This window comes from Scaptodrosophila lebanonensis, unplaced genomic scaffold (assembly GCF_003285725.1).
Source record: "Scaptodrosophila lebanonensis strain 11010-0011.00,11010-0021.00 unplaced genomic scaffold, SlebRS2 tig00000001-arrow-pilon, whole genome shotgun sequence".
NCBI lineage: Eukaryota > Metazoa > Arthropoda > Insecta > Diptera > Drosophilidae > Scaptodrosophila > Scaptodrosophila lebanonensis.
Window position 1 is genome coordinate 5,321,725 of NW_022060529.1, and position 13,003 is coordinate 5,334,727.

Sequence of the window (13,003 nt, forward strand, 5' to 3'; positions counted from 1 at the left end):
TGTAATAATAGTAATATTATCCTGGTCGGTTACACGGCTTGGAACACTCTTTCTGCTTTTTCCAAACAAAGCCCCCATGACTAACTATCCTAATAGAGATGAGCAGCGTGCACTGAATTATAGGGAACATCGATATTCACCCAATCGACTTATCGATGTTTAAAACAGTGGTCCTATCGATATACAAATTCAAGAACTAATATTTACGCAGGTTTCGAATTTTTTGTAATTGAAGTACTATTAAATATATAAATCAAAAATCAATGAAATTAAGTACATTTACATATGGATTATAACAGGGTGGCTCTCAAAATAAAGTAATAAGCAGATAAATATTGCGATTGAGCAGCATTGTGTACAATTAACTGCTATTTACATACTCCAGCTTCGAGTTACTTGTATAAAACATAATTTTTTCTCATGACAACACAACTTGTTAAACGTAAAGAAACATCTAAAAAGCGTTAAAAATTGTTTTAAATTCTTGTTATTACACAATCCGAAAATTTGTGTAATTTTGATGCAATTCTCACGAAAATGTGTTAACTATAGCTTAGCTCTCAGAGCCTCATAGCAGTTAGGTTTGTATCTTTTGTACATGCTGCGCCAAAATTCAATGCGCTCTCCATCGGGATTACGCCGCATTCCACACTCCCGATCTATTCTGAAATAGTCCAACTGGTAAGCTTGATTCTTGTCACTATGGGGCTGAACGGGTGTCCAATCTCTTGAAGGTCTTCCGTGTTTTGCAAAATTCGCCCACATTTCACATATTCGGTGAGACACTGCATCATCCTCCTTAGTCATCGGCGATTCATCATCTGACATTTGGAATAAATAGAATAGCTCATCTCCATGACAGGCACCTCGAAGTTTTTCGCACTGCAACATACGCTTATACATATTTCGATTGCCCACATAATCAAAGCGATAGAAATAGAGTGGCGATGAAGTCTGGCGATGGGCATGTATCTCTGCGGCGTGTTGGAGGTCAATGTTGAAATGAAAGTCAGTAAGAAGGTCGACCAAATTATCCAAACTTTGCGACGTTAAGGCCTGTCCATTAAAATAGAAGGCCCGCATATCCTTTGCCGCTTCTAATGCTTCCGCTGCATTGGGCTCCACAACCAAATTCCTCGGCACCAGGCGCGCCAAATCCTGATCATAAATATCTAGCTTGCGTTTTGCATTTACCACCATGGCAATGCCCTCAGCTGATGTGTACCCCATAATAACAGGCATTCCATTCAAACGGTCCTTCTCGTAGAGTAAATCCATTATATTAACATCAATGAAACTGTCTGGACTGGTGGATTGCTCAACGACGGGCTTAAAAGGCAAAGGCAAATGACGACGACGCTCATCGGGCGTCAGTAACGCCATTGTATTGGCAAGCATGGCCAATGGCGTTACTTTTGGAGACTGTAAGAACTTGAGTATTGATTGAGAATCATCTATGCTCCCACCAAGGAGCTCAGTCAAGCGTCGGGTCTTATATTCGGGCTGATTTTGTAGCACCCATTCCATATTCGCCGTGCCACTCTGCATGATGGCCTTATGGAACAGTTTGTTGGCATGTTTTGAGTATGTATGCAATTGTACGGAGGCCGCACCGGCGCTTTCACCAAACAACGTCACATTCTTGGGATCACCGTTAAAATTAGCAATGTTTTCTTGAACCCACTGCAAAGCCAGCCGCTGGTCTTTCAGACCTGCATTGCCGTGGATTCCTTCCTCGGGTAAATACAGAAAACCCAGTGCGCCCAGACGATAGTTCAAGGTCACCACCACTACGTCTTGCTCTAAAAGCTTGGCTGGAAAGTGACTGAAGTTAGATGTAAGTATAATAATCGTGAATCGAAGCACCATACTTACTAGTCGCTATTGCCATTTCCAAAAAAGAAACCCCCTCCATGTATCCACACCATAACAGGAAGTTTTTCCGTCGTTCTCTTCTTGGGTGTAAACACGTTGAGAAAAAGGCAGTTCTCTGAGCCGACCACACTTTGTGTTAATGGGTCCCGCTGATGCGAAACATCGCCCTCCTTGGTACAGTCCAACTCATCAGCATCGAAGTGCTCGAGCGGCACCGGACTCTGTGAAGATGATATTATTAAAGCCGAAATTGTAGCCCGAAAACTCACCCGAAAACGTAGCTTTCCCACTGGGGGAACCGCATAGGGCACTCCCAAGAAGCATTCGTATTTTAATCCACTCGGCAGTTCGCGCTCCCGACCTACCACTATACCCTGCTGAACAGGAACTTTTACTGAGCGGTCATTCTAGATACAAAAAATACATACATAGAGAAAATGTTCGCAATGATTAGACAGTTATTTCTACCTTACCTTCATCTTACTGTACCGTCTGCAAAAAAGTTGATTTAAGCAAAATCCACGCCGTACGATTAAATTAGTAAACATACTTGTTGCCTTCACCAAACCAATCTAATCGTAGAGTGGGCGAAAAAATGAAATGAACTTTAGACGGTGTAAACAAAATCAGCTGATTGCATTTAACCCTAACCGGGCATAGTGGGTTAATTTGCGGACTAAATACCAATTTGAGAGCAAACTGATTTTAAATAAACCGACAATATAAACATAGTGACATTTTTATAAATAATATCGTTTAAAACTGTGTCTGCGCTAATGTGCGCTTACAACCAAGACAAATAGCGAGATAAATCAAAAAACTGTCGTCAATATCTGTGTATGCATCATTTGGAGAATTTTCAACGATAATCAACAAATCCGCTGTTGTCAATGGCTTGGTCAATATTCCGGTTAGGTAGTATGCTAGAGATTGGCGGACCTTTCGCACAGCATTTAATACTGTTGTTAATTAAAAAACCCATAAATCCCTCTCAAATGAAATATTTACAGAAAAAATAACAGTAATTGTAAAATTGCTGGGGGTTTTAATACAACACATTTGGAAAAATATGTGTACATATATACATATGTATGTATATATAGTACATACATAAATTTTCATATCACATAAATCATGCTTATCACATATGTATATAAATAAATGTTCACTATAGTTTAGCTCTCAGAGCTTCATAGCAGTTAGGTTTATACTTTTTGTACATGCTTCGCCAAAATTCAATGCGTTCGCCATCGGGATTACGCCGCATTCCACACTCCCGATCTATTCTGAAATAGTCCAACTGGTAAGCTTGATTCTTCTCACTATGGGGCTGAACGGGTGTCCAATCTCTTGCCGGTCTTCCGTGTTTTGCAAAATTCGCCCACATTTCACATATTCGGTGAGACACTGCATCATCCTCCTTAGTCATCGGCGATTCATCATCTGACATTTGAAATAAATAGAATAGCTCATCTCCATGACAGGCACCTCGAAGTTTTTCGCTCTGCAACATACGCTTATACATATTTCGATTGCCCACATAATCAAAGCGATAGAAATAGAGTGGCGACGAAGTCTGACGATGAGCATGTACCTCTGCGGCGAATTGGAGGTCAATGTTGAAGTGAAAGTCAGTGAGCAGATCGACTAAATTATCCAAAATTCCCGGCGTTAACGCCTGACCATTAAAATAGAAGGCCCGCAGGTGCTTTGCCACCTCTAAGGCTTCTGGTGCATTGGGCTCCACAATCAGATTGCGCGGCACTAGACGCGCCAAGTCCTGATCATAAATATCTAGCTTGCGTTTTGCATTTACCACCATGGCAATGCCCTCAGCTGATACGTAGCCCAAAATAATGGGCATTCCATTCAAACGGTCCTTCTCGTGAAGCAAATCCAGAATATTAGCTTCAATAAAACTGTCTGGACTTATGGATTCCTCTACGACGGGCCTAAAAACGAAAGGCATATGACGACGTCGCTCATCGGGCGTCAGCAACGCCATTCTACTTTCTAGCATGGCCATGGGCGTCACTCTTGGAGACTGTAAGAACTTGAGTATTGATTGGGAATCATCTATGCTCCCACCAAGGAGCTCAGTCAAGCGTCGGGTCTTATATTCGGGCTGATTTTGTAGCACCCATTCCATATTCGCCGTGCCACTCTGCATTATGGCCTTATGGAACAGTTTGTTGGCATGTTTTGAGTATGTATGCAATTGTACGGAGGCCGCACCGGCGCTTTCACCAAACAACGTCACATTCTTGGGATCACCGTTAAAATTAGCAATGTTTTCTTGAACCCACTGCAAAGCCAGCCGCTGGTCTTTCAGACCTGCATTGCCGTGGATTCCTTCCTCGGGTAAATACAGAAAACCCAGTGCGCCCAGACGATAGTTCAAGGTCACCACCACTACGTCTTGCTCTAAAAGCTTGGCTGGAAAGTGACTGAAGTTAGATGTAAGTATAATAATCGTGAATCGAAGCACCATACTTACTAGTCGCTATTGCCATTTCCAAAAAAGAAACCCCCTCCATGTATCCACACCATAACAGGAAGTTTTTCCGTCGTTCTCTTCTTGGGTGTAAACACGTTGAGAAAAAGGCAGTTCTCTGAGCCGACCACACTTTGTGTTAATGGGTCCCGCTGATGCGAAACATCGCCCTCCTTGGTACAGTCCAACTCATCAGCATCGAAGTGCTCGAGCGGCACCGGGCTCTGTGAAGATGATATTATTAAAGCCGAAATTGTAGCCCGAAAACTCACCCGAAAACGTAGCTTTCCCACTGGGGGAACCGCATAGGGCACTCCCAAGAAGCATTCGTATTTTAATCCACTCGGCAGTTCGCGCTCCCGACCTACCACTATACCCTGCTGGACAGGAACTTTTACTGAGCGGTCATTCTAGATACAAAAAATACATACATAGAGAAAATGTTCGCTATGATTAGACAGTTATTTCTACCTTACCTTCATCTTACTGTACCGTCTGCAAAAAAGTTGATTTAAGCAAAATCCACGCCGTACGATTAAATTAGTAAACATACTTGTTGCCTTCACCAAACCAATCTAATCGTAGAGTGGGCGAAAAAATGAAATGAACTTTAGACGATGTAAACAAAATCAGCTGATTGCTTTTAACCCTAACCGGGCATAGTGGGTTAATTTGCGGACTAAATACCAAGTTGAGAGCAAACTGATTTTAAATAAACCGACAATATAAACATAGTGACATTTTTATAAATAATATCGTTTAATACTGTGCCTGCGCTAATGTGCGCTTAAAACAAAGACTAGTTACGGTTAAAGACTTCCCAAAACTCGTCTAATCGTAGAGTAGACGAAAATCTAAAATGAACTTTAATCCGAGTATACAAAAACAGCTGAGTGCATTTAGCCCTAAACAGGCGTAGTGGGTTAATTTGCGGACTATTTTAAATAAACAGCCATGTTTTTATAATATTATGGAATAACTTGCAGCTAATTATTTTTATAAGTTTTAAAGATAATGTTTTTAATTTTTACAAATTATCGAACCAAATCGCGTATTTCGATATTGGTTGTCATACCCAATATGAGCTCTTCTATTGAAAGGATGGTCTAATTTTGATTGTACATCATCCGACATTAATATTATGGTTGGGAAGGGGTTTGGGAATTGTTAACAAATAAAACACAGTACTTTTTACACATTTATAGTTACATTTAAAATGTTTCTAAGTTTTATTTGACTAGTTCCATTGCATAAACATTAATACAAGTTCATTTTTGCTTTCTAAATTTGTGGTTTTTAAAAACATATGCTGGGTGCTTTGGCGATTCAAAATTTACCGTTTGAAAACGAAAAAATTGGTGTTTTAGTCAGTTGGACGAACCAACTTAAAAAGGTTTGAGCTTTTTTCGCTTTCAAACTTAGGAAAGTTTTTGATCGCAGAAGCACACCATCTGCAAAGTTTGACAAAGTAATATTGTTAATTAACTTTAGGTTTAAGCATAGTTCACACCAAAAATTGAAACATTTACACATACATTATGTACATACATACACATTTAACATACATACATCCAAACACTTAATAAACATTTATATAATATTAATAATGTAATAATAGTAATAGTATTTTTTAAGCCAAACATTGAGTACAACTACTCAGAATGCCAGCTATTTGTCGAGACTCTTTTAGCCATGGTTGTTGGATTGTTATTATTATTTGTTGTGGTTTGTTTTTCATTAAATATAAGGGTCACAAAAATTGTTTACAAATAGTAAATTGGTGTTTTGTTCTTATAACATCTTTTCAGATCATCGTTTAAAACCGTCTCAGCGCCAATGTGCGCTTTAAATAGAGACAAATAGCGCGATGTATGAGCTCATACTGCTCCGAGTTCTGAACCATACCACCGCGTTGCAAACGCAAATTGCACACAATTCCCAAAATGTCCACGAAAATATCGGGCATTTTTGGCAATTTTTCAAATGTTGCCGGCGGCTTCAAGTTAGGTGCCGTTGTTGTTGTTGCGGCTGTGGCGCTTGTTACCACCAAAGAGTCCACAATGTGGCGAATGTGCAAAATGGTGTTGCACGTAAAACTGCTATCAATATCCGTATCAGCATCATCTCGAGCCTCTGCAGCAATTGGTGGCGAGTCCGCTGTTGTCAACGTCTTGGTCAACATTCCTGTTAGAGAGTATGCCAGAGATTGACGGACTTGTCGCACAGCATTTAATATTGCTGTGAAACAACCTGTACGTCCAATGCCAGCCGAGCAGTGGATGATGGGTAGCGGCTGTACGGCATTGAAAATGTCCTGCTTGTAGATTTCCAAGCGCTGCGCCGACAAGTGTGCATTGCACATGCTACGCTTGTCGTCGTAGTTGTCAAATTCCGATTCGCACTTGCCTAGATTCAATACATGTAGACAGGTGTCCAGTAGCGTGTTAATATCGCGTGGAGAGTGATGGTCCGGCCAATCTGGATACCAGTAATGATAGCAGCAGATTTTCTGCAAGTAATAGTCCAACTGACCCGCACTTTGGGGCACATTGATGCAGTAAAGTAGTACCAGCTTACGAATAGAATAACCATTTCGTCGCACAATTCCAACGTTCTTGGCCAGAAAGAAATTGCTATTTTTGGGCAATGTGTCGCGAACTTCCACGCTCAACGATACCTTCTTTGAATCGATGCTAATATGCCGGCTGCTTATTTCCAATTCATTCAGTCCCACCGGATTGTCCACAACAGTGGAAGGTAACAGATGTGCGTCAAAATATTCTTTTGCAGAAGTGCTCAGCTCGAAAACCTCACCCTTGGCAGCAACGGCGAATATTTCATTGAACTCGATGGGAAAGTAAATGGCGCACTTCTGTCGACTTGATTCCGTGAAATTTGTAAGCATCACGATTTTTTGAAAGTACTGCTGGAGTATGTGCGATTTGTCTACATGGGGACTGCTGCTACTTCCTCCGTCCACACATCGGCGAATGTAACGCTGTGTATTTTGGTAGACCATTAGCCAAAATTCGAAAATAGTGTTCGGCATAGGTCCCTGTGTAGCTACATAGCACTTGGAGACATAGTCCGGACCCTGTAAAATATTAATTTTATAAACAATTAATTATTATAGATCCAACTAATTGATTGTCGAACTCAGGTGAGGTTTCTTATCTCTGCACGCATAAAACCTATCGTGACGGATTATATACATATGTATATCATATTACTTTCATAGGGACAATATTTATCAAGACCCCATATATGAGGACATTTTGATATTTTAATATATTGGACCCACATTGCATGTTTGCTGCTGTTCTCAATATTTACGATGTTCAAATTTTAAAACTTCGTGAGACTCAACAAATTGTCTTTGAATAATAAAAATAATCGTGAAATATTTAAAATTATACCTTACCTTAATATAATTGGCATTGATGTAGGGCACCTCGTCGTAGGCTAATAACGATGACTTCTTTATGTCCTCAGTGGCACTCTCGCTACCCATACCCAAACAGGATTGCTGCTGCAAATTTAGTAACTCGATGGCCTCGCTATCGACCAAAACACGTGAATGTTCGTTGGGCAATATGGTCTTATAACGATTTTTTGTTTGCGACCCAAAGACCATCGGTTTCTCCTGATGATTCAAAGGTAAATCCCAGAATTCCTTGTGCAAATCGCGAAATATGCGTTTCTGCTCTTCCTCGGCTAGCTGTGGTATTGGTGTAATAATGCGCTTGACCACAGCCTGATACGATGTCAACAATTCACTGTCCTCTGATGTAGGTGGCAACTGATTTGTGGGTGTGTCCCCATCTCGTCCATTTGCACCCAAAACAGGCGGCCGTTCAATAATATTGCGATTTGTCTTGTAGCTGTTGTCAAAGACATAGTTTAATTTGATTAAATCAAACTGATTGAGCGGGTTTGATGCGCTCTGCAGCATTTGAATGCTGGCTAAATAAATTTTGAACTCCTCACTCGTGGTTTGCGGGGACAACGGTCGCGTCATGATGTTACGCACGCCACCCGTACAGGTACACATAATTGCTTCCTGTGTATTGGTCATAATGGTTGACTGTTCACTGGGTTGCAAATTAGAAGCTGAGCCGAAGCACGCTTGCTTAGTATCGAAGTCGAAAAACTGTTGATTTCCGCGATTTGTATTTAAGTTTTCGGTGCTATAAAATTTGCGCTGATGTGGAGCTTGGGCAGCAGCACAACTGCAAGCAGACACTTTTGGCTGTTCGCTTACATCCTGCATTTGAATGTCACCCAGATGCTGATTACTGGAGCCCATGATGCCACCCATGTTAAGGGTAAGACTTTGATTGGAGCCGCGTCTTTCGAGCAGACCCCGCTTTGGGGTGGGTACATTACTATTTGTATGTGTCGAGGAGCCGGTCGAGTTAGTACGCGTGCTTAGCCGGTACTTATCGGCACTCAGGGTCTGTTGTGTGGATATCGAATTAAGATCTCCACACGATGTTGTTGTGTGAGCTTTGAGCGTGATGCTGTGATTGGAGCCACGGCGCCGAAACAGACCTTGACGTGTGCCCTGGTTGCTAATAATTGGGACACCTGTGGCATTCAATGTGTGTTGCTGTCCTGGCAACTGTGCGCCAGCAATGCGTGCTGCATTTATGTCCAGATTGCAGCTGGATTTTGAATTGAGTATTGTATTAAAATTGCCCATTGAGCCCAAGCTGTAGTTAGACACGCTCAAACTGTTGTTCACCAAATTTCCACATGAGCTGTGCAAATTAAGCGTAAGACTGTGAATGGAGCCCCGTCGCTGCAGAAGGTTCATCGATGATGTGGACACGGTACTCTTCGTCTGCATCGCCTGCAAGTTGGTGTGAGCGGCATGTGCACTGACCGGCAAATCCATAGATTTTTGCTTATATGGTGACGGCGATTCTTTGGGACTGGGACCACCGCACAATGAGAACTCTACGAGAGTCAGGGACTCAGGCAGAGTTTTCAGATTTGTACTAGACGAGTGCAGGAGCTGGTTGTGTTTGTGTGCATTGCGCGGTGCTAAAGTAGCTCCCAGCCCAAACTTGGTGTTGCTGCTGTCCACACTAGATGCGGATTTTAGTTCGGCAGCGCTACGTTGGGGCGAATCACTGCCGCTGTACTCCATTACATCCGAGTCGAGGGAACTTTGCGCTGTACTGCTGCTGCAGTCTTGAAGTTTGACGGTGTGCGGCACCTGATATGGATTGTGCTTGCGGTGGTACATCAGCCAGTCACTGTTGTTAAGACCCGGTGACTTTCGTCGCGAAGTGCGACGATTGACCAAATTGCTGTGCGTGTCCAAGCGGGACAATGATGTCGAGTGTATATTTGAGGCAGGTTGCATGAGCATGTTAGCCTGAAGTTGGCTGGTGCTTCCACTGGTAGGCATTTGTGTGTCCATAACATCGCAGCTGCCATGAGATTCAGTTATGTTGTGCACCACAATTGACAGCTCGCCTTCATTTGCGGCCGAGTCCAGAGAGCGCGCCTTCTCCTTTGTGCTTTTAATAGTTGGTGTTTTCGGTTTGGGCAGCGGTGAAATTTGTGTCGAGCTCTTGATGGGGACATCGGTGATGCGGATGGTGAGATTGTTTTTGTTTTTTCGGTTTTTACGGCCCTCACACTTTTGCTGTTCCTCCAGCTGTGCTTCCGGTTGCAGTAATGACTGCTCCTGGCTCAGCTCCGATGTTTGTGTGGATGTGGATTCCATAATGTCGGAGCTGGTGGATCGCTTGCGTATACGTTGCTGCTGTTGTACGGTCGCATGGCAAAGTGCCGAAGGTGATGTGCTAGCGAACTTTGTACGAATATGCATCTGGTTGTCACAATAGCTAGCATGCGGGTCCTCAATGGTGGATGCAGCGATGAGCGGTATGGCTTCCTGCACGACATGGTCGATTTCGGGAAAACGAAAAAAGTTGCCGTTCTTATAGCCGGCAGAGTTTATTATGTTTAGGGGTGACCCGGATAAATTTAGATTGTTGATGGAGGCCAATAATTTGGGGGAGTAACTCAGGTTTGGGTTGGGTGTCGAGGTTTCATCTTTAAATAGAATTGTGGGGGAATTATGTTCGCTTTTCGACATGTATAGTATATCCTGTTCGTTCTCAGTGTGGGTGCCGGTGCCCGTTTTGGGTATGGTATTTTCTTTGTTGGCGAATGTGGTAAGCCCCGTTCCGCGCTCGTCCAGCGACAAGCCTGATGTTACAGTTGTACTCGTTGTTGCAGTCGTTGCATTACGGGTTGCAATGTGTGGCGAACAGGATCGGCGATCATATAGGGAGAAACGTTTAAATTTACGATTTAACGTCGGCGACTGGGAATTGGGTTGCGGCTGTGGCTGCTTAGGAGTGGCAATTGTAAATTGTTTTGGTGTATAGGCGCGTGCAGTGTCCTCCTTTTCCAATGCGTACGTGTCTATGCGTTCCAAGGACGCATTTTGTTGTGTGTATGCAACATCGAAAACACCCTCACCGCCCCCACTGTACTCATTGCTGCGCCGCTGCTGCTGCGTTGGTGGCAGAACAGCGTCTGTTGCTGCTGACGTTTCGGACGTGGGCGATGGAAATTCAAAGGACGTTTGCAAAAACTCCAAAGGGGTATAATAGGGTGTGCTCTTGTTGCTTTCGACATCGTCGTTATCTGTCGTTGCGGGGTAAGGGTATTCAATTGATGCAATAACTGCATTTTCCTTGTTGTTGTTGTTTTTTAACTTGTCCATTATACACACAAAAAGGCAAAACGCACAAAGTGAAAGCAAGGCAGCGTTCACTTTGCTTCTTGCTGGTGCCCTGCACACACACGCCGCCACACAATAACTTCGATGCCGTCACTCAATTAACATTATTAATTACATTATTGTCCGCAGAACATCCATTTGTTTTTAACTAACTATATTGCCATTACACAGACTCCGATGTCGATGTTAAGCTTTTCACGACACCAATATAGCCTGGAGCTATCGATGACACTACCGATAGTAAAGATGGCACGCTCAATTATCGACTGTAGTCTAATACCAAAAACGCATAAAGTACTGCCTAAGTGGTATTCCTGATTTCAAATAGATGCACCTTAAAATACATAACTAAAAGCAATTTCTTACATACTATCCAAAACACCTTGTCTTTCAAACGTTCTCAAAGCAAGATGACTTATTTTCTGTTATTATAAAATTTGACTTAACTCATGAAATAATTTCGTGTTTACAACTTGCTTAAACATACATATCTGTGGAGCTTTCTAAATTCAAATTAGATCCTGGATTATTAATATTGTTTAAAAAAATTGTGTGATGGAGATAGTTGGGGTTTTATATCTATTTGCATCTCATATTTTAATGCATTACTTCAAACATATGTACATTTAACTTGAAAATTTATTTGCTTTGCGTAATAAACATCCTGAATGAAAAAAATTGTCTTTATGCTGCGTGCGTCTGTTATGCGTCACGATGTGGCCGAAGAAGTATTACGCATGAAACGGTTCTGTGCTAAGATAGCGACTGCCTCTAAGTTTTTAAAATGAGGATCATCGAACTGTGGCATGTTCATTTCGATTTCGGTAGACATTAAACTGGATTTTTGTAAGCTCATTCCGATTGATGTAGAGTGTCCTTGGTTAGCAAGTATTCGCTTCAGGCGTTCATGGTGATAGGTTAAATAGCCAATGGTGTCAGTAAACAGCGGTTGAGCAATTTCTTTTCGAAATTTTGGAGATTTTACAACATCAATTGGCGCTGTCAATGGCTCTTGAATTAAATCAAAAACTTCAGCTTTCTGTTCCGAGGCAACAGCGGTAATTATCGAACAGTCAAGCATTTTGATATTAATTTCACGTCCCTTCTTGTCAGCGTCAACTTTTTCGGCAGTACGTGTAGAAATCTTTTCAACGTTTTTAGTCCGTGGTGACTTTTTAGCCTTTCGTTTTTTTTGCGATGCGCTCAAATCTGCTTGATCGTAAACGACATGCACAATGTGTGGTTTTGGTTGTTCCACATCGAAAATGCTGAACTTGGCATCACTTGGCATTACCCTGGTCTTACATTTACCCGGCTTTCTTGGTTTTTTGACACATGTAGTACAAGGCTTTATTGTCACGTTCACGGCGGGTTTGGCTATGGGAACAGTAGCGGGAGCTGTGGCCACTGCGGCCGCATAACTCACGCCTTCGACAACATTTGAGGAACCCAAAGACAGTTCTAAGTTCAGGTACTCTACCAGTGGTTTGCAATTTACCGGTACAAACGATTCGGGCTCTTTGGTCGATTTGTCAACACCATTTTGTTGTGCATTTTTAATGCGGGCTTTCCGTGTGAGCAGCGCGGGCGCTGATCTTGATATTGGCGCCGCCAGCTTTGTTCCGCGCCTTTGGGCCTCAATCACCTCTGGTTCTGGCTGGGTTGTGGTTGGAATTGGCCAAAAGCCATCATTGAGTTTCAAGTTAGTTAAACCATAAAAATTAAATAGACTTACTGAATCTTTTTGTCACTGATTACTGCGTTGCTTGGTCACTACATAGAATATATAATTTTTGAAACTAAACATTATATACAGAAAGCTGTCGATCTGTTACATTTGTATGTTTATGCATTTCTATGGAACAGTA

At 42.2% G+C, this 13,003-nt stretch overlaps 4 protein-coding genes across 5 annotated transcripts; all 4 read right to left on the reverse strand.

Annotated features, from left to right (window-relative positions):
* Positions 1-335: 335 nt before the first annotated feature.
* LOC115620637 (esterase B1-like) lies at positions 336-2,567 on the reverse strand. Of its 2 annotated transcripts, XM_030513987.1 has the most exons (4): positions 2,349-2,565; positions 2,145-2,282; positions 1,876-2,096; positions 336-1,825 (listed from the first exon to the last, which is right to left on the reverse strand). In XM_030513987.1, exons 1-4 carry the CDS (start codon positions 2,421-2,423, stop codon positions 547-549), a joined length of 1,713 nt encoding a protein of 570 aa, XP_030369847.1. In that variant the 5' UTR covers positions 2,424-2,565; the 3' UTR covers positions 336-546. The 2 variants fall into 2 exon arrangements, with proteins under 2 accessions (XP_030369847.1, XP_030369838.1); XM_030513978.1 differs by having other exon boundaries at positions 1,876-2,282; positions 2,349-2,567.
* Positions 2,568-2,903: 336 nt separating this feature from the next.
* Positions 2,904-4,951, reverse strand: LOC115619993 (esterase B1-like). Its single transcript, XM_030513065.1, has 4 exons — positions 4,846-4,951; positions 4,642-4,779; positions 4,373-4,593; positions 2,904-4,322 (listed from the first exon to the last, which is right to left on the reverse strand). Exons 1-4 carry the CDS (start codon positions 4,918-4,920, stop codon positions 3,044-3,046), a joined length of 1,713 nt encoding a protein of 570 aa, XP_030368925.1. The 5' UTR covers positions 4,921-4,951; the 3' UTR covers positions 2,904-3,043.
* A 616-nt stretch (positions 4,952-5,567) lies between these two features.
* LOC115619991 lies at positions 5,568-11,372 on the reverse strand. The gene is made up of 2 exons (XM_030513064.1): positions 7,791-11,372; positions 5,568-7,463 (listed from the first exon to the last, which is right to left on the reverse strand). The coding sequence occupies exons 1-2, from the start codon at positions 11,115-11,117 to the stop codon at positions 6,186-6,188; spliced, it is 4,605 nt and encodes a 1,534-aa protein (XP_030368924.1). The 5' UTR covers positions 11,118-11,372; the 3' UTR covers positions 5,568-6,185.
* Positions 11,373-11,756: 384 nt separating this feature from the next.
* Positions 11,757-12,995, reverse strand: LOC115634082. Its single transcript, XM_030531635.1, has 2 exons — positions 12,871-12,995; positions 11,757-12,792 (listed from the first exon to the last, which is right to left on the reverse strand). The coding sequence occupies exon 2, from the start codon at positions 12,424-12,426 to the stop codon at positions 11,845-11,847; it is 582 nt and encodes a 193-aa protein (XP_030387495.1). The 5' UTR covers positions 12,427-12,792; positions 12,871-12,995; the 3' UTR covers positions 11,757-11,844.
* Between the last annotated feature and the right edge of the window lie 8 nt (positions 12,996-13,003).